At 40.1% G+C, this 21,138-nt stretch overlaps 2 protein-coding genes across 2 annotated transcripts in view; both read right to left on the reverse strand.

Annotated features, from left to right (window-relative positions):
* LOC143340423 (very long chain fatty acid elongase AAEL008004) overlaps positions 1 to 11,445 on the reverse strand; it is a 46,243-nt gene extending 34,798 nt beyond the window's left edge. Inside the window, exon 1 of the mRNA XM_076762350.1 lies at positions 11,301 to 11,445. The gene's annotated coding sequence lies outside the window, so the exon portion shown is untranslated. The remainder of the gene's footprint in view (positions 1 to 11,300) is intronic.
* Positions 11,446 to 14,757: 3,312 nt separating this feature from the next.
* Positions 14,758 to 21,138, reverse strand: part of LOC143340422 (very long chain fatty acid elongase AAEL008004) — a 35,655-nt gene continuing 29,274 nt past the window's right edge. Inside the window, exons 4-6 of the mRNA XM_076762348.1 lie at positions 20,587 to 20,724; positions 19,828 to 20,070; positions 14,758 to 19,142 (exon numbers count right to left, since the gene is read on the reverse strand). Of these exons, the coding sequence (XP_076618463.1) occupies positions 18,792 to 19,142; positions 19,828 to 20,070; positions 20,587 to 20,724 (732 nt within the window). The 3' untranslated portion in view covers positions 14,758 to 18,791. The remainder of the gene's footprint in view (positions 19,143 to 19,827; positions 20,071 to 20,586; positions 20,725 to 21,138) is intronic.

A 21,138-nucleotide genomic window follows, 5' to 3' on the forward strand; every position in this document is an offset into this window, starting at 1 on the left:
TTGTCAAGAAAATAGTTTGCAACAGACGCGATATCCTGTATAGCCATAGTTGGCTCAGAACAAACAACCCGACGGTTAAGAGTATTGTATAAGTACGTAATGTTGGCAATAGTTCTACGATCGGTTCATAATTGTAGTTGTTATAGGACGCTGAACTCGCTGTACGCTGCATAATGCAAAAGTCTCCGCGAGGAGCTTTTTCTGCCTCGAATTCTCGCGTTTATCAAATCACAAACTCATATTTGATAAGAAAGGGCTACATACAAAGTATTCTTTCGAAATGGTTTCAATGTCATCGATATTTTTCTAAGGGCCTTGAAAATAAAAAATCTCATATCTGAGCACCTTAGAGAGTCACGTAATATGATTTAATAATTTTTTTTTTAAAATATGTTCGAAGATTTCGAGGTCGTCGACATTTCTTTTACCGGAAGTCCGTATTTTCATGGCTGTTACGTTGTAACCGATGTCAAGGCGAAACTTTTACTTATCGAGCGGGAAGGTAAAGTCTGAGAAACCCTGTTCCAGCGAGCACAACATTGAGATTAAGGGCTTTTTTATTGGGTGTCGACCTTAAGAATGACGAGGCAACTTTCAACGCGAAGGCTCTTCCGGTTGCTCCTGCGAAAGGATTGTGAAATTCGCCATTTTGAGTCCCGAGAACTCTCTCATAATTCGGCATAGAAATCCAAGGACCTCTTCGCCCTGGTTCCGAATATACTTACAACAGCGAGGCAAATTTAGAAATCCTATTTGTATAAATGAAATTGCATATTTTAAGATCTTCTCGATTTGTATTAACGCTAGATTTACAAATTGAAGTTACAGAACTCGTAAATATTATTTAATAAAGATGTTGAATGTGATTCGTGTAATTATGTAAACATTTGTAACGATTGAAAGAAAAACCGCATTTTAATATAACCGATAACACGACAAGTTTTAATAAAAACATGAGCAATTAATTTCCATAAATCTAGATGTTAAACATCACTATTCCGTTCCGTGTATGTTAAAGAACATAATAGACTAATTATCAATCTCTACCAAACAGATATAAGCAATTAACAGTTATAAATAAAACATAATTGCGTTTGTTGTTTCGCTATTCTGTCAAGTTTAAAACGTATCCCTAAAATAGACCATATTAAACATACAATAATAGCGACAATTTATTATGTATCGTGTATGAAATTAATGATCGACTGACAGCACGCGTAGAAACAAAAATAAAAAAAATAGAATTGTCAATTTATTGGCAATATTAGTAATAGATTCAATGACGACGTTGTTACTGTCATAAATGTTGGACTTCTTATTTTTTACAATGATATACAACGACTTTATTCGTCAATTCAAAAGAAAAAAATAAAAATGTACATAAAAGAGTGGATAAAACGGGTCGAAAGGGCAAGGTTAATCGAGCGAGGCTGATTTATAATCCAAAACGATGTGTATATCTTGGTCGCAATTGATTGTTTGTATCGCGATTAAAACTGATGAAATATCATTAATATATAATGCGAATAATAATTGGCCTAAATGTGACGTGAATAAAAGTAGAGTTGCATAAAAAAACTTCCATTTCCATTAGTAATTTCCAGCTTTTGCTGGAATTTTCTGAAAGGACAAAGTTTGTTTGGACGAGTATGGTCATCATGGATTCTTGATATTTTATTTTTTAACCTTCCGCCGCCTTTTTATACAAATTTGCGTCATCGTCTTTTTTTCAAGGCGTTTAATTTATCCCAGATTTCAACATTTTCGAGTTTATTCGACTGGATATTTTGGTCATTTTCACTCGTCGATCGCGCAATTTTTTTTTCTTTTCCTTCTTATGAAAATAATTTGCAATGCGTAAAATAACGATACTTATCTAAATTGAACGAGACGTAAGATACTGCATCTCACACTAGGTTGTCAATAAATTAATATTACATTATGACCAAAGTGCTCTTGATATATGAGTAAATAACGAAATAAATATTGATCAAGGCATAATGAATTGTGTCTGGGTAAAAAAAATTCTCTAATTATGTAAAGTATCATAAGAATTGAAATGCATACGAATGCTTTTTGCACACGCTGTAAATGAGTATGAATGCGTAGCAACGACGCTTGTTCTTACGACAAATAAGCTATTTGTTTCAGGTCGTTGATAAACATACGTCAATGTATGTTTACGCGGTATTGTACTTGATAAACAGTGCAATTATAGGATTCTAGAGGCCAAAATAAGACGAAAATCAAGAATACCAATTTGTTGATGGGGGCTTCGTTAAAAAGGTATTAACAATTAAATTCAAAAATTTCAAATCGTTCTAAAAAAATTATTATCAGTTGCGGGGGTCAATTACAATCATTTTTGGTGAATAGACCTACCCCCGAAATCCTACCCACTTTTTAGAAAAAAATTCAGTACGGTCGGAACTTTAAACGTTAATAATTGTTTAACGAAGCCTTGATCAACAAATTGATATTCTTGATTTTCGTCTTATTTTGGCCTCTAGAATCCCCCATTGAAATTTTTCCCAGTGGTGGCCGAACACCCTGTATAGTAACAAAAATAAAGAAAAGTATAAAAACGTAAATTTAATAACAAATGAACGTGAAACGATACGGGGGAAATACATTTCTAAAAATTCCAAGCAACGTATAAGAAACAAACGAATCTAGATTATTGTCGTCGGTCGTTGTTATGAATTCTTTCGCTCAAGGAGGTTACTATGACGCATTAAAAGAGTCAAGGACCGGTTTCTAATAAAAAGTCAAACACGTTTCATTAACAAATAGAACACACTTCCAGGAAAAGTTCAATATCCAATTTTTCATTTTGCAATTCAAAATATTCCCTACACGAGTAATACTAAGTTTTGGTCATTCGCGCTTGTTAATCTAGAGTAATGCTTATTTTAAACGCCAAAGCATTTTCGATCAATCAAACGCTTTGAAATAATACTCGTGAGAAAAATGATTAGAATCACGCGTTAAAGCTCACGAAAGATCTGCTTGACTAGGGAGTAAAATAGCGGACCTATTCTATAGTATCAGATCAGAAAAAATATCAAAGTATTTTTTGATTTAAAGGTTCCACGTTTTCGATAACATCGTGCTTATACTTTGGGTCGCGCTGTAAAATAGGTCGTTGAACTCTTCCGCGTATTTTGTTTTATTAAGTCGTCGAATAAAAAAAAGAAAAAGTAAAATAAGGTACGTGTTTATTTAAATGACTCGAGTGTGACGAATTGGTCACGACGAGGTAAGAGTCAGTTCGAGGATGCATTTTGTGTTTTATCGTATTTTGGATTTGCTTCGAAGGGCAAAAATAACAGACAAGCGACGAAATGATTGAGAAAGAGAATCCCAACTTTAAAAATTGATCGATTACGCGCGCAATGGACGTGTCAATCGGTGATCCACGAAAATTGCCTATCTAACTCCAAGCTGCGACGTTCGTAAAATTATTTTACAAACTGTGTCGGTCCCTAAGTTTATTAAAATTTGTTTTACCATAAATACCGTTCCAACCTTCTGCGTAATGTAATATTTAAACTAAGAACCCGTGTTCGTGGCGACGTCTTCAAGGACGAGCATCTAATGATTTAGACGATCGTGTTAGATTCGCACGATGAAAAGTTATTATCATTTCGCCTACCTAGGATCTACGAAAATGAATGTGCCCATAAAACCAAGGTCTGCGGGTCTTAAGTAGTTTCGATTAGACTGAAATAATGAAGCTAATTGATTAATGGAAACATTTTTAAAAAGAAATCGCGTGGAAATGATCTCGATCGAATATATGAATTTGTTTTCAATTCGCATGTGCCTAATGACGCAGATTAAAATTTTCCGTGTAATTATCTGAACTAGATGCAACGATTAACCGGTAATCGATGTCCTGAGAGTCTGTTTCAATCCTTACAATAAAGATTTTTAACCTTGAAAAGTGCCGGAAGTTGACCTAAACATAGCGTTAATGTACAATTGTTGCGAAATTTAGTTGTTCCAACTCGAGGGAATCGTTTCGAAGCAAGGATTGCGTCAGACTCGAGCTGAAATCTACGAACGTATTTGCATAAACCGAAAAAAACGAAACCGATTGATTATGATAAGTTCAAGGTCAGGTATAATATTAAAAAATCGTTCCTCTGAACGCTTTTAACGTACCGATTACCAAATTCGACGCAAATCGTTCGTCCGTACGCCTGGAGGGAGTTCTTCGTGTCTTTGAACTTCCTTGACCTTTCAACCACGGGTCTTCTAATACAGAAGAACGTCGATTATACGAAAATTTATTATCCGAAAAACCGATTACACAAGCCTACGAAAAATGTGATTCTCTTTTAGTGTAATATATTGCTTCGAATCTTGTCTGGAATTTGTAAAATAATATATTTAATGTAAGATGGGTCCTAGTTGAAGATCAACCGAAAATTTGAGGAACTGAAAAACTACAGAGAGACACGTATTACTTTAAAAAACTCCAGCGTAAACAAATTGTTGCGAAAGAGCAAAATCTTTGGTTTTTTCTCGATTTGAATTGAAGAAAGATCTGTAAAATTCCACGCTGGCGGATCCAAAGAATTTCAATTTGAAGTTTTAATTTTAAATCGAAGATTTATGAGAAGCAAAAGTTAGCTAATCTTGCAGGTCTGTGTTACGAAAAGGAACGAATATAATCGATGTAGTATCGCGAGTTGCGCGTGTATTATGAGTAATAAGTCAACGATACTACTATCTGCCGAGACAAATTACGCTTGCTCGTTAAACGATCGAGCTAGACGTTAATATCTTAAAGGTATTAATAGTAAGCGTTTTTACGATGTAAGTTGTGAAACAAACAATAAAAGAAAAGAACGTCACTATCGTTAGACGATTGCTATGTCACTGTCGACGGTATTCATTAAATTTGTTTAAGTTCGAGTCTCGTGTCGTGCGTTCATTATCGTATCTTTACTTATAGTTCCTCGTAAATGTAGTTTCTAAAGTTCATGCCGTGTCAACCTTAATATACTCGAGGAATTGAAATACTGATTTCATGAAGTCTTAGTGTAAAGTCACGCTGTGATTAACGTTTCAAAAATTTGTCAATGTTTTGCGATCAAGACTGTCTGCCCACTGAATCGAACATTTTATTAGAAATTTTAATATTTCGACACTCCGAGACACTCTACCGTAATATTTATGTGCATTTTTAGTAATCATTAAAATGATAAATTCAAATGTTGTGATTACTACTAAAAATCGATTCTAAAACGATGTTTCGACGCAAGAAAAAACTCATGCATAAATCGAAGCAGCTGTTCACGGATATATACGAGTTATTTTAAGCATATTCCAGTCATTTTGTTGTAAGATATGTCAAAATAAATGTACATTACATAAATTTAAATACATTTAACTCGATACAACCATCCAACGCAAAAATCTATATTACTGTCGGCATAATGAGTGATTTCCTTTTTAAATAGGTATAAAAAAATATCGAGTATCTGATTCAGTGGCTCGGTAGTTACGAATCTATGACAATATTTTGTTGCACTTTCGAACTGCACTATCGTGTGAACCAGATATCGTTATTTGAGACCCTTAATGACGCAAAGTCTCTGTTTGCTCTTCTGCAACAATGCTCGAAATGCCTGAAGCATTAGGCAAACGATTACACTTTAACGGACGACTATTGCAAATGTGCTCGCTTCAAGGTTCGGGCACACCTTTTGCAATGTTTCCGTAACACGTCTAATATCTTCGTAACACTCGTCGCGTTTCGGTATCGTACAAGGATTGCAGCATTTCGAACCACTCGTAGCCGAAGTAAACGCGTGCACGAGTTTCGGATGTAATTGCAATACTGACAACGAAAACTACGAGATTGGGAAACCCCCACTCCGAAATAAGTCTAACGAACCAATGAAAGACACCCATAATAGCATCGAACGATCCTAGCCTTGGGGGAGTGTTTCCAAAACAATTACTGTCATTGACCGGGGGTGAAATCGAGGAACTTTTATTGCCTACAATTACAGGTAACACTCGTGGCCTTGCAACGGTATAGTGAAACAAGCTACAAGGTTCGAAATAGGACAACAGAATCTAATCAATATAAACAAAGATGCATCTCAAAATGCAATCTACTGCAATACTTAAGCGATATTAAATAACAGATATAAAAAGATATTAAAAGATATTAAACCGTTCGGTATACTTGATATTTGTTCAATCGTCAGACGAATGAGCGTAAGAGAGTCTCGTTTGCAGCCTCCAGCTCTCATCCGTGACGGATGACAAAGAAATAATTGTGACGCGGTGTTCGATCGCGTTTTTTCGCGATTTCTGACCATCGTGCCCCGATTGTTTCGATCGATGGACAACGTTCGACGGCACAGAAAGGATTCGAATTCGTCCTTGGCCCAGTTTCGTTCGCCGAACACGATCCACCGTGAAAAATATCGTCGCGCCGATAGTCGATTGCACAACCCTAGAAACGTGCGCCCGCGATGTGTTCTTCCCTGATTTTAATGGAGCACACTCGTAACGTTTGTGAATCGCGATTAACGCGATTCGGTATGCCCGACATTGTGCCCCGTTTTTCCTTTCAGTCAGCTGATGGCTCGCGCCTCGAGGCCTCCTGACCTACATTATTTTTCGCAACTCCGACCCGCCGCCATTTCGGGAAACGATACGCGCCTCGAGTCACGTTTCCACGGGAAATCGAAATTTTTATTCGTCTCTTTCCGATGCTTGGGGTTTTAAGAACAACTCGGTGCCTATGTCCGTCGACGATCTTTCGAGTGTACACGTGTCGTACCAAAATTTCAAGGTTACGTCCGTCGATCCATCTCGTGACCGTAATTATAACATTCCGTCGAGGATAGACAAATGTTTGAAGAAAAAAATTGCACGTTCGTAAGTTTAGTAATTTAGCGATTCGATGCCAATGGGTTGGGTTAAACTTCCTGGAGCGTTAACTATCAATACGAATCGCCTATTAGAATATTTGTTTGTATTATGTAATCGTTTCGCGAATTCGAGAGAGAAGAGGGGCCCTAGGAAGTGGACCAAGCCCCTGTCGAACGATTCAGGGGGTAACTTGGGGGGAGAAAAATAATAGTTTTGAACGTTCGATGCACCGGGTGATTCCTCCTGTTGACGTCGTTGTCGATTGCATCCGAACGATTCGCGCATAGAGACGGAGAGAGGAATTTCTGATCGAGCAGGCTACCGAAGAGAAAGTTTCGGTGTCGACGGGAATTACACGCCGTCGAAATTATTGTTTGTCCGCGCAAATGCGTCTTCGACCACAACAAGCATCGCCACCGGGGTTGGAACCGAATAAAAAGCCAAAATGACCGCGGTACGTCGCGCGATCTTCTTCGAATCTTCGTAAATTATACTCTGTTTAATACGATTAATCTTTTCTCAACCAAGTTACATCGTTTAACGTTTGCTTGTATTTTTCAAGGCTGTAATTGGCCTTAGAAACTGCAACATTCTCTACAATCAATTATTAATAAGAATCACAGATACCTAGTGAATCGAAAGACAAGAATGGGCACAAGGAATTTAGCGCGCGTGCTGCAAGAGCCGCAGCGTTAACAAAATAGAATTCAGATATGTGAGAAAATAGGTATAATATATTCTACTTACGACTTTTAGCCGTTTTCGCCTGGTTTCCAACTTTTCAGGAAACGCGCTATCCAGATCGTCTGATGCAATCGAACGTGGAAAAACGGAAAAGGTAACCATCCGTACGAAAAGTGACTCAATACCGTCGAAAACTATCGGACCCGTTTGATTCCGCCTTTCTAATTGCCCAATTTCACGATTAGACGATACAAAGAGCCCTCCTTTATTACAAACCATTCTTCGATACTCAAAATTTTGGAGAAAAAGTGTTCCGATGAAATACACAGATAGATCCATAAATCGATAGTATATCAACCGTTTGTTAACGCGTTTCAGAAATAATCTGTGAGTAGGGGGGTTGAACGATGTTTCCTCTCGGTTGGATTAGAAAAAAGGCGCGAAAAACTGAAATTAGACACGTTTATCGGTCTCGAGCGCCGCGAAATGTTCCCAAGGCCTGGCTATGGGGAAATATCTGCGACTACGAGATCGGAATACTTAGAGGATCGTGTAAACACGCGTGCCTCGTACTCGGTGTCTATGTACGTCAACGCATGATTCACGAATGTGGTTCATCCGTTCGCGTTAAAATGAAATTTTACGGAATTCCGTTCTTTACGTTGGAAACCATGCACGCGGCTCGATGCAACGCGTTACGCGCCACGCACGTAACACTTTCCCGCGCATTTTTCTTTTTTTATATTAAACACATTACGTTTCTAACGATCCGATATTATACTTTCGACGCACAATCGACCGAACGAGAAAACTCTTGCGCAAAGTTTCACGTATCAATCGATTGACATAAGGTAAATAATTCGTGAATAGTCCACGCTTTCGTCGATGCACTGTTTGCCCGCGAGAAGATGGCTAGTGGGTCAATGTTATGGTTACGATAGGTGGACACAATTGTTCCGGTTTTAGTTAAATAGCTTGGTAGAAAAATTGGTACTGGTTTTTAAAACTTTTTTTACGAATGAAAAATTCAATTCAAAGTGGATTGGGGCATCATAGAGCGAACAACGTTTCACAATTTCTATAGGAAACCTATGGTTCTCGGATTTTTGTGCCACTTTCGGAACCGCGAGTGTCGAAACGTCCTCTATTGTCACGAAATTGGTCAATACCGGTCTAGTCTTTATCGACTTTCCCACTTTCGATTTTTCTACCGATTTACGACACACGTGCCCGTGGAACCTCGACTTTTGAAGCCTTCGTAACGATCTCGATGGCATCGAAAAACGCGTTTTTCGACGGATGTGTGCGCGATTTTAGAATTTGTGTCAGATGCCAATGTAGGGGACAGTTGCCTAATACGTACTACTGGCCTAAACAGTGCCTCCTCGCCAATTGACAAACGATATTTCACCGATTTCTAAATTATATTTCGAAAAAGTCTCTTACGCTTAATCGTAACTTCATGTGCATGAGAAATACTTAAAAATGTTCTCGAGAAACAGGAATGAAAATCTGTCGAATAATCTCGAGAATTCTCGAGCACAATTACTACTCTGATCCTAGTTGACACCATTTTTCAATATTCAAGGCTCTGTTTTACTACGTACCGATGCTATTTTAAGTTTGCAAGAATCTAAACTGTTTCTGAATTTATCGTGTTCGAACCATAACCTTGTACGTTACATAATGTTACATTCACACTCGTATGGCGGTTCAATTACATAGCACATACGGATCCTTCGTATTTATCCTAATCATTCTAGTTTTAATATGCTCTGTTTTCTAAATTTTCTTACGACACCGTACACTTGTTTAACGTAATCGAAGTACGACCGGAAAGTGAGCCATTTTGTATGCAAAATCAAGTTAAAGGTATGGAATAAATTCTTTTTATATTATATATATAAAAATATTAATATGTACATATGCATAATTAATTGTACAAGAAATTTCTGACACTGTGGAAACATTTTGGTCAATTTAAATAGAATCTGTACTATTAAGTTACAAATATTATTACAGCAATCCAAAAATGCTGTCACGTTGCAGCAAATAAACAAATTGTTAAAGAGACTAAATCGACGTTTCTAAAAGCTATCGTTATTCTAAAACCGTACCATTACGATCGTAAACCATCATCGTTTCCAGTAATAAAAAAGACTGGTTTTTCTTCCACTGCAACGAAGCACATAAAAAAAAAAAACAAGATTCAGTGCATAAAATATTCATTGCGGGTTCATAAAAGTTGCGAAAGAGTTAGAAAAGAATACAAAATCCATAAATATCTCATTTGTTATCGACGATAGGATATAATGCCACCGCAAAACACTGTTTGGATGTAGCAAACACTATAATAATCGAGAAAATGTTCACCAATCTATATTATTCAAAATTTTAAGGTCATCGACGCTTCTTAAACGTAATGACAAATTCAATAGTCTATAAAACATTAACCTTCGGAGAACTTCAAACAAAAAAGTAGTCGGATAAGTTAATTCACACTATTCACTGCAAATATGTACCCATTTTTATTCAGAAGGCGTTCAAAATGATTATCGGTTAAGTTCCACGTATTTATTTATCGTACCAGAAAACGTAAAGACGTTAAATAGTAATCATTTTGAGCACCTGAAATCAAATGGGTAAATATTGGCACTATAACGCGTGATTTTTGGCGCTCAAGGTCATTTAAAAATATTACACATGGCTTAACATGGGTTTTTATCGGCAAAAAAAGTAACAATAACAAAAATATATTATCATATTATAGAAACATCGATGACTTTCAGAAAAAAATGTCTACTCATCGTGACAATTGTAAATTCCAATCAAATACAGTTTTACTATCGCCAAAAACTTATTAGAATATTTCGAGCGATAACTATACGTGGATTACTCTATAATATTGAAATTTAAATTCAATATAATTTCTAATTTGATACTGACAAAATAATGTCAGGGTTAAGTCCTTGATTAGGTCTCAATCCCGGCGTAATGCGTCACAATTATAGTTATGCAGTAAACGTATGGTTTGTTCATAATCAAACGTAACAATACTCGTTTGTTTCCCTCGCTTGACGATGAGTTGACGAAACCGTCCAAATGTATTTCGTACGATAAAAGAAAAGGATAAATATTCGATGTCGCGTTGGTGTGTACTATAACCTCTTTTTGTATGTAAAACATTCTGATACTCTAACAATATCTTAAGGATCGATCTCTAAATTAACCCCAAATACCCCCTTAACCACCATTTATGGAATCCTTAGTTAAATTGCCCAAGTATCATCGAAAAAATGCCGGACACCCAATACGTAAAAAATAGAATATCGGGTCGTGGGTTCCCCCAGCTTTCCTATACGAAAACACGCGTTGGTACGTCATCAGCCAGCATTTTTTGGAAATAAAAATATGCAGCGATCCGCGTTGCAGTGTCGAAATCGACGAGCAAAATCGCGTAAATGTTGGAGCACGAGTAGAATTTTTATAGTACTCGAGCGTCTCTAACCTCAACACGTGTGCGCGCGCCTATATGCACCTACCGTTTCGACGAGATAGATTGTACAACGGGTGGCCTGTAATAAGGGGTCGACGAAGGCATGCTGCCGCGCGTAACACGTTTGACGAAATGACGCTCGCTCGTCTACGTAGTGGTTTATGGTCGTCGAACATCGGTATATTCTGCGATCAGCTGATCGAAGGAACGCTTTACTTACTATATGCTCGACGCAGTCGGAACGAAACCGGTGCCCTCTTCACTTGTTGCGCCACTCTGACGTATCCTGCGTGCCTCCTACACGTCCTTCCGCCTTTATTCTTCCTGGCACTCGATTCAAGCCGCACTTCCTTACAAACGAACGGTCTGCCACGCCGGCTGAACTTTCGACAGATCTCGGTTAAAAATATATACAGGGCGGGGCTCGCCAGAGACGCACGAGCTTTCTCGACGATTCCTCTGCCGTTTTCCCGTGTTATCGTGCTACTTTTCTGTCTCACGGTATCATCGGCGTCGTCATACCCGCGAAATCGTCGCGTTCTCGTCGCGATACCGTGGTGCTCTGTGCTCTGTCTCGTTTCGGATGAGAACCACGGACAGGTCAGGCGCTACGAGCTCGGGGGCCCAGCGCTCAACATTTTCGTCCGCGGTTTTTATTGTCACGATACACAGACGAAACTGCGCGAGTTAAATTATTATTTTACCCCGATTCACCGACGACCCTGTTTCTATTCGCGACCAGTCGACGTTAGAGTGACTTTGCAAGAAAATTTCGGATCCTATGTGGTTACGCAATTACCGAACTTTATTGATAACACTATTAACGTTGAGATTGTCGTTCCATGGTCGACGATACGAGGAGCAACTTGCACGATGCACGATCTTGGCAAATAAGTTCACGATTGAAACGAATAACTGTGTAACTGTCTCGGAAAATAAACGGTTCTATAGCCTATCTCGACAGAAGATGATTCCCGTTACGAGAATAAATAAACGCGAACAGTGAAGCGTTCTCGTTCGTGGCTTTGTTTAGGAAAAATATCGATTTTTAAACGCGAGATGCTGTCACGAGGTTTAGTGGCACAGAACTCTGTATCTTTTGGTACGCACCTGCGCTTTGCCGGCAGTCTGCAATTGTATGTAGTACACCGCGCGGTTTTCTAGCGTCGTATACGTATAATACCGTACATTTTGGAACGATAAGACTTTTTAAGTGTTTGGCATATCTACGATACGATGTAGCGTGTATGTATGTAATTACAGAAAAATGTAGCGAATCGAAAATACACAAACATTAAACGACACCTTGTTCAATCGTAATCTCTCACTGGTCCACGCACGTGCCCACTTTACGAATGTCTGTACTTTACAGCTGCGTTTCGTATGAAAGAATTAGCTAGATATGAGTTTTTATCGCGTACTCGAGATAATAGTTGTATCTACACACATAAACTGTGCAAATAGAATTACCGGCGACGAAATGTAAACGAAAGACCGTGGAAAGCTGCTTGTACTTGCGATCAGTGCTATATCGTAACGTTCGATTGTCTATGGTGGTAAATACTCACGTGCCTCCTAAAATTCCAAAGTATCGGTTATCGTCGACGCCGGTATCGTCTGCCATGAAATTTAAATTTTCACGAAGAACATCGCCACTGAACTCTCATCTCTTTCACCATTAATAGCACCATACCGATGATTAACAGCCAATAACGAACACGGTCGACATTCTACAAACGATAAATAGTAGTGATGTCACTAATTATGGTTACCGTAAAAAATCGTGTCATGCGCAGTCGCGATGAAATTAACGCGGGATTTTCACTGCCACGTTCTACGTAACTGCAACGACACGGTTGGTGCCCCGTTGAAACACGATCGATGGTTAGATCGCGTAAGAAACATCTTCCGATTTTAATCGATTTGTTATCAAATTTCTCAGAAGCACAGTTTTTTCGTATTTTACGCGATGAAGTATTCTCTAACGTTTCGATAAATATTACGATATTTGTAAAAGCAGATGAGAATATTGTCAAGTACTGTAATATGTTCCATCGGACGACAAAGTAACTGCAAACGCAAGCATGTGACTGCAGCAGGGCCGTGTTGGCAAAAACCAATTTCCCGTATACGTACAAACAATTTATACAAGTATATACATGCAACAAGGATGTGGCTAGGTATTCTGGCACCCAGAGCAATGAATACGTATACATACTATACTAACCAATGAAACTTTGGTCACGCAACTTCTGTTTACATGTAACTTCATCGTCCATGGAACACACTATAGATATATCGAACGCGTCAGAATATCGAAATCGATATTGATTCGACAAAAGTTTCGAGATTTATGTTCGTGAACGTGATCAGGCAAACACGTCAACGAAGAAAGTAACCGTACGACATTATACTAATGTGAAATGCGTTTGTTTATGTACTATGGAGTGTGAAGGGGCATGGGATTAATATAACCTACCGCGTTGTATCGCGATAATCAGTAATTCTTACGTTTGGATCCTGTTTGACATGTTGATTTTTACGGAAAAGATCTATTGACTTCAATAATTGGACGTCACTGTGATCTAGCAATGCCTCAACGGATGATCGTAATTTTGCACGTGAGTATGTGAAACTGTTTATTCCACGAGAAATTTCCTTGTAAACTGCGATGTTCAGATATGTATCGTATAAATATCGATGGTGTGTTTGGAGAAGTGTTCGTTGAATCCCATACAGGGTGTCTGAAACAGTCAATGATACGAGGAAACGTAATAAATCTTTCCTTCGTTACTTTTAACATGGAATTTCGAACATTCATTATTCCTAACATGACTTCTCGTATACAGAAATTTGCATCGGTGAAATATAACGTGGAGGACGTGTCATTATACCGAATTCAACTCTAAATATATTTAACCTCTTTTAAGAATCCATCGATGGCCTTACGTTTCCTCGTGTATGCTGTCAGCTACGTATTTCACACTATAATTATTAAACAGCGGATTTTATGCATTCATGGGCGTATGCAAATGTGAAAAACATATTCTAAACGTACCCAGAATAACTGCGTTATCACAAAATGTGATACCGATATCGGTCCAATATTTTGTAAAATATATTCGACGTACATGTTGCATATGTTTTTCGTAACAACTCTTTGGCGGACGGTGTCTGCATACAAGATACTTTTATTGTAAACGTACATCGAGAAAATCTTTACAAAATCATCAAAAACGTATCGAAGGAAGTACCGTTTCGGATACAAAGTTACTTTCCCTGCGATTCCCCCGACGTCCGTCCGCAGAGTTTAACATACATAAGCTACAAATGTACAAAATTCGCAGGCTAGTAATTATGTGCGTAGTAGAATCACGGTTGTATGATAAATGGATCCGTGATGTAATATAGGACGGGTTGGTAACGAGATCCAGGTGTCAATGAGTCGTGGAAATTCGCAGGCCAAGAGTCGCCACCGTAAACAGGAACTATGAAAATGTATTCGTTAATCTATATTCAGAGGATGCCGATTATGCGAGAGGTTAGTCCGATCGCGGTCGAGTTTAATAATTATGCCTGTAATTTCTCGTATTGTGTCAATTGTTCTTGGGGGTTAGTCGACCATCGAATAAAAACGACACCGATTTTTCCTGTGTTCATGGCTGAAGGCGATTCGCTCCTTTTAAATTCACTTTATTCTCGTGTAATTCTCCCCAATTATGTACAAAAATATAATGAGAATCAATAATCATTACAGAGTTCGTAACATTAGGTAGGTACATGACGATGTGTGCTCTTGTCTCCTCGGCCTCGACACCTTTCACCGTTGCTAAAACAGTTTCTGAAAGTGAAAGACGATCGATCGTCCATTTTGCGTATCTGTACGCGTGCAGCCTCGTTTCGTTTTTTCCATCTACAAAATTGTGTGTCCGACTGATAAATCTACGGTACTATCGTGTGTACTCGGTGTCTCGTTTTTCTGTGTGACGCGTGCGGAAAAGAAAACTGTCGGTCGACTCGAGAAGGGAACTCGATTAAAAGAAATGGCGCCTCGCGGCTCGAGGGATCAATGCTGTGTGTCCTGGAGTTAATCTAACCCCTTCTTCGATATATGACCGTTGCAAAAATCAGTGGAGTGCTCCAGATTTGGTACGAGGAAACTTTGCGATTATACCGTTCGAGGGTTCTGAGACTAGCGACCATTTTGGGAAACAATTTCTAGGGAAGAAAGGAATACGATCCTCTGTATCAGTCTTAGGGACCTTTCGAAGATTCTATTTAAAAGAGAACCAAGGTTAATCTAGCAATGACAGCAGAAAACGTGGGAATTGGTTTCCCTCGTGACGGTACGAATTACAAAGGATCCTCGGGTGAATTTTCTTCGGAAAAACCGTGTCGCTAGATCTACTTAATAGTCGTCGAAATGTTCGTTAGAAAAGTGCACGGACTCGGCAGAAAAATAGCACTCGCGCGTGCACTGTTTTAGAAAAATACGAAAATTGTACATCGAGAAGCAGCCTTTTTGTACCGCGTTTAATCGAAAGGAACACGGAGAAATGCTTACGTCGTCCGCTCGTAAACGGCGATCGCTTTTACTGTGATAATAAAACGACAACTTTGTACAAACGCGTCGATGAAACATTACGAACTTTCGCTAGAATGTATGAACCGTGTGTCTACGTCGACGTGGCTTATTGTCCTCATTGACAGACACGATTTGGATCGACAGAACAGTCCTTAAGCTTTTTTTCTTCTCGAAACGCAACTTAATACTCTTTTGCGAGACTTTAACAGGTGCGAAGTTGCTGTGCCTCCTCCTCTAAGGTATCTTTACAAATACGTCGGCGGTATATCGTGCAATGAAGTACATCGGAATCTCTGTTATCCGAACACGTCCTCGTAAATCTCTTAAACTGTAGGAACGAATCTCAGAATAATCTGAAGAACGAAAAGTTCGTTGAAATAAAAGCACGGACGACTCGAAGGTCAAATAAAATTAAGAAAATTTTCACGCGTTTGCCTTGCCAAGTTCGGATAATCGAGGTTCAACGATAAAAGCGTATAAACAATTTCGAACGACTGTGCGTCCGAAATGGAAATATTCTTTCATGAATTCACAAGTAATGAAGAAAGTGAAAAAAGCACGAGCGATTTTAACCGATTAATTATCACACTAGATAAGACTTCATTCGTAACTAGGAATATACATCTGTGCATGGATTTTTATCAACGGAAGGGATCAGGGGAACAACACTTTGAGCGTAGACTTCATTGCCTCGAAAATATAAAATTATTCGCTAAATTGTAACTCGACGATCAATTCCTGTACACTTTGGAACAAGCGACAAAGATCCGGGATCCTTGCTCATCCGGCGAAAAAAATAAAACAACGGAAATACAACGTTAAAAGCTAGCGTATCAGAAGAAAAAGAGTTTCGTCTCTCGAGGATCTCGACGTAATAATATTTGCACCTGTACGCCATTTTACGACTACATTAACAGTCTTATCGACGTTGTTTTCTCTCGTTTTTTTTTTCGTCTTTTATTATACAAATCGTTTTCATCAAATATTTCTCTAATACGTTATTTAAAACTTGACATAATAAATTTTTTTTTTTATATACGAATACTTTCACCAAGAAAGCACGTCTTCGACGGCCATCGTCGAACGTCAACGTGTCTTGTTTATTTCGCGATCGATCTCTCCCTTGTAAAAATATACAACGTCGAATTCTTCTTTTTTTTTTTTTTCATAGGATCGAATTGTTCTCTCTCTGTTTTTTGTTTTCTTTCCTCAGATTTCGTTTTATTTCGGTGCGGTCATAAATAAAAAAATCCTTTCGATCTTTCCGTTCAATAGGAAGAGTACAAAAGTTCGTAACCTTAACAAATGGTCTTACACGATTTCCTACGGTGAACGCTTTATCTCTTTCCCTCTATGCGTTTGGTAACACGGTACATATGTATAATTGCGAACGATTGGCATTCGACTTTCTTTGATATTACGAATTTCGATCGGCTCGAAACGACGACCAAGAGATTAATCTTCGTCGAGTGAGAGTTTTCGGGTGTGCTCTTCGGAAGCTTGATTCCATAACACGCGCCGAGGGAACTTTATCGCGACAGAACTCGACCGAAAGAAACAAAACTGTTGCGTGTGCTTCTCGGGCCGTAAAAAAGCTAATTCGCGCCAATTACATTTCGTTTACGCTATGCGTGGAGCCGAATAAATCAGTAGCGGAACCAAGCTTCGAGAGGAAGGAACCGATGATCTCCTTCACGCAAATCGACGCACGCTTATTTCCTACGACGAACACCAAAGCTTTGAACACAATCGGGGCAATAGAGAGACAGAGTCGGACAACGATAAGGAAATACGGTTCAAAGTAGGACTGTGCGCTTACCCGAAGCTCCGATTTCGAACGGGTTCGGAGCCCAGAAAATTTCCCACTGCCTGAGCACGTTTGTATTCTCACACCTAAAAATCACTCGAGCAAACAGAGACCGCGCCGAGTAATTAGGGAGTCCCGCTTGCGGCCCATTCGAGAAACCAAATAACGGATCTTTCAGCTTTGTCTTGCGCAAAAATTTAATAAATGTCTCCGAGTTTCGTTGGTTGGTTTCCTTGAAAAATTAAAAATATCGCTTTACTCTACCGTGATATCATACAAGATTAAAAGGGCACAAAGAAAACGGGGCTCACTCGTGCAATGAGAAATCTTCAGGGTCTCGATCCAGTGTCTATCCAACGCGAAGCTTTCAGGTACGCGTACACCCCTGGTCGAAGGGGATCGTTTTCCAACGAGAAAAAATTCCTCGTCGCAAATCACGGTACAACCTCTTCCAACATACGATCACCATCACACTATTTCTCACGCATACGCGCGCAGCACACAATGGGAATGCACGTGCGTTCGTTTAGTCGTACGTGTCCAAGGGGGAAAGAACAATAATCACCGTCCGATTCCGACGTGGATCCGGGTAAACCGTTAATTAAATTACTGATCGTGTGCGCGTTTTAATCTTGTCCGCTTGTTGCTCTCCGTTCGTTCTTCTACGTCGTCTCACAGGCTCTCACGCGCACGGTCCGCGAAGCCCTTCCGGTCTACGTAACGTCCGCAATCCCGTTGCGGATCCGATTCCCAGCGATCGATCAAACAGACAGAAAAGCACAGAAGAGCACGTGTGTTATCGTTTGTTTTATGTTTTTTGTGTTTTTTTTTTTTTTCTTTTGTTTATTTTCCTCCACGAATGATAATTATTTATCGATAATAGTTCTTATGCGTAACAACCCCTTTCCAGAGATTACCCCATGACGATGGACGCGTTCGCGTCGGCAGCTCGGTGGACAGTTTTTTTTCTTTTTTTTTTTTTTCTTTTTTCTTTTTTTTTTTTAAACAAATGAAGATATACAAGTTTCGAAGCGTTTAGCGGGAAAAATCGAACGTGTGTGCGATTCGTTGGTCCTCTCGTCGACGACTCGTTCTATATTTTTGCACACGCAGACACCCGCCGCGACACGAAACTTCCATGCGAGCCCGTCTTCAACGCCCGGTGCATCCTGGAACGCGCGGTCGGAGTCTTGTGCGCGATGCTCTTCTCCGATGCGGACCGTCGGCGAGATCGAACCGTGTTAATGGATTTAAATATGGTATCGTGTGTGATTCCGTGTCCCGAGCTGTTTTTCCCAAAACCCAGAATGAAACTTGTCCTAAGCAAGCTTTTTCTCCGTGTTGTTGTTGGCCACGTAACCGTTGTTAGTTCCATTGCTGTAACAACTGTTGTACTCCTTGTTGTAGATCGTCGCGTACGACGAGACGCCGTTTTGCCGCGGCGTCGAGTCCTCGAGCACCGGCATGCACAACCCACCCGCGGACCCGTTTTGCGACTTCTGCGACCTGGGTCTCTTCGAGCCGCCTACGTACTTCGCTTTGTAAAAGTCCGAGAACAGACCCAGGAACAACACGCCGTGCAGACCGATCCAGATCATGAAACCGCGCGGATAATCGCACTCCCTGAACAACAACTGGAACTGATGAGACATGATCAGCACGAATTGCACCTGAAACAAACCGTTCCCGGTTCTTTCGTTACTAATGACCCCCTTACAACACGGTTAGAGACTTTACTTCCTATATCAAATCGTCTATCTTCAACACGGAACATTTCTATTCAATCCTATTCTCAAGATGTATCGATGGTGGTTGCAAAGTGTGATCTATGATCTATGTGTAACAGGCCTTAACAGGTGGTCGATTGAACAGTCGAAAATTTAGCTCAAATGGCTTCTAACTCGAGATTTTTGTGGAAACGAAACGAACCGAATTTTCTGCGCCAGTTTCTCAATCGTAGGCTCTGTCGTAAGAACTATACGCCTAATTGTAATCTCCGTAAGAAACTGTGTAGGAAATCGTGCGAGAGCGAGTGAGAGACCAGGGGGGCAAAAATCGTTGCAATTTGACAAGCTTGACTGCACCACACGGGCCACGGGAATGACTCATGCAACTCGCATAGCAAGTTTCGTGAGTCATAGCCCGTGTTTTGCCAAATTCGTCAGGCATTTGCAACTCGTAAAAGGTGCGGTCATGTGTCTTTTAATGAAACGGGTCGTGAGATGGATCAGGCTCGTGGACAATGTGCTGTGGCCCGCCAGTGGGCCATGGCCCAGTTGTTGACACTGTTTGTTATCGAAAGAAGAGACCAGATTATTATTAAAAAGGATGGAGAAGATATCGCGATGGGCTCACCATTTGCAAGGTAGTCAGGTACTTCTTCCACCAGATGTACTTCTGGAATTGAGGGCCCATCGCAGCCACCATATAATAGAAGTACATTATTATGTGAACAAAGGTGTTCAGGAGGGCGAAGAAAGTGCTATGGCCACCTGGCGCGAACTTCATCCCCATCCAGACCGAGAAGGGCATTATTCCATGGTGGATAACGTGAAGCGTCGACACGTGCTGATTCTTCTTCCTCAGGATGAAAAAGAGCTGAAAAATCGCAAACACAGTTGCCTGTACAGACCCATAATCATACGACTTATTAAATTAGCGTATCGACGCGAGTGCAGAGTGTAACAAAATCGGATAAAGAACGTTCGAGCATCGATAACAACACCACCCGCCATGTTTAGATCTCCTAATCAGATTTAGTTACCGGACACAACGAAGTCGATTTTCCTGATCGTGAACACACGCGTCTAACGGTTCTATTGGCAAATGGACCAGAATGTTACCTGACCTAGTATTACCGGTTTACACGAAAAAGAACGCCAGCTTGGCTACGTGCAAGAACAATTTTTATAGCCTTGAACCTTGGAAAAGCCACGATGTGAAAAGTGTGGGTTTCTCATATTTTATTTACTGCTACTCAGGTAAAACAAACTTCTCTAAGAAAACACTTTGGTAAACAAAAATGATGATCCTATAAGTTTTCTTTGCGTTACATCGGATAGTTTCTGATTGTTATTTTCAGGATGGAAAAGGATGGAATCGAATAATACTCACGGTATCGAAGAACTCTGTGAACTTGCTGATGTAGTACCACCAACATGTGTGCGCCATTCTCATCGCCATAGGGCTGGTCGAGTAGTCGACCGGTTGGCACCGGAAACTGTATCCTTTCGCCCAGCCACTCATCAAGTACTGAAACAAGAAAACGGCGGAAAGTGAGGACAATAAAAGGGCTGCATTCAGCGTAGACTCGACGGACAATCAGCGTATAGAGGCACGATCGCTCGCTTTTCACGGAGAAACTCTGTCTCGCTCGCTTTGTTCGATCAAGAAGCCGGGAAAGCCACGGGGGGGAAGCACCGGGAGAAAAGGGTGGGTTCGTCGGAACGGGGACGCAGAGGGGTAGAGGGACGTACAAAAGAGAGTCCTCGGCTACGTTTCTGTCGCGAGACGACTGTCGGTTGTATTTAAAATTCTAAAAGCTCGCGCTCCTTCGGAGAACGACGAACAATGGGTCTTCTGTTTGTTTCGCGTTTCGCCGCGTGTTTTTCGCGAGTTTTCGCGGGAACCAGGCCACGGTTCCGCGCGACCTTAAAAAACCGAGAT

Source organism: Colletes latitarsis, chromosome 3, assembly GCF_051014445.1.
Source record: "Colletes latitarsis isolate SP2378_abdomen chromosome 3, iyColLati1, whole genome shotgun sequence".
Lineage (NCBI taxonomy): Eukaryota > Metazoa > Arthropoda > Insecta > Hymenoptera > Colletidae > Colletes > Colletes latitarsis.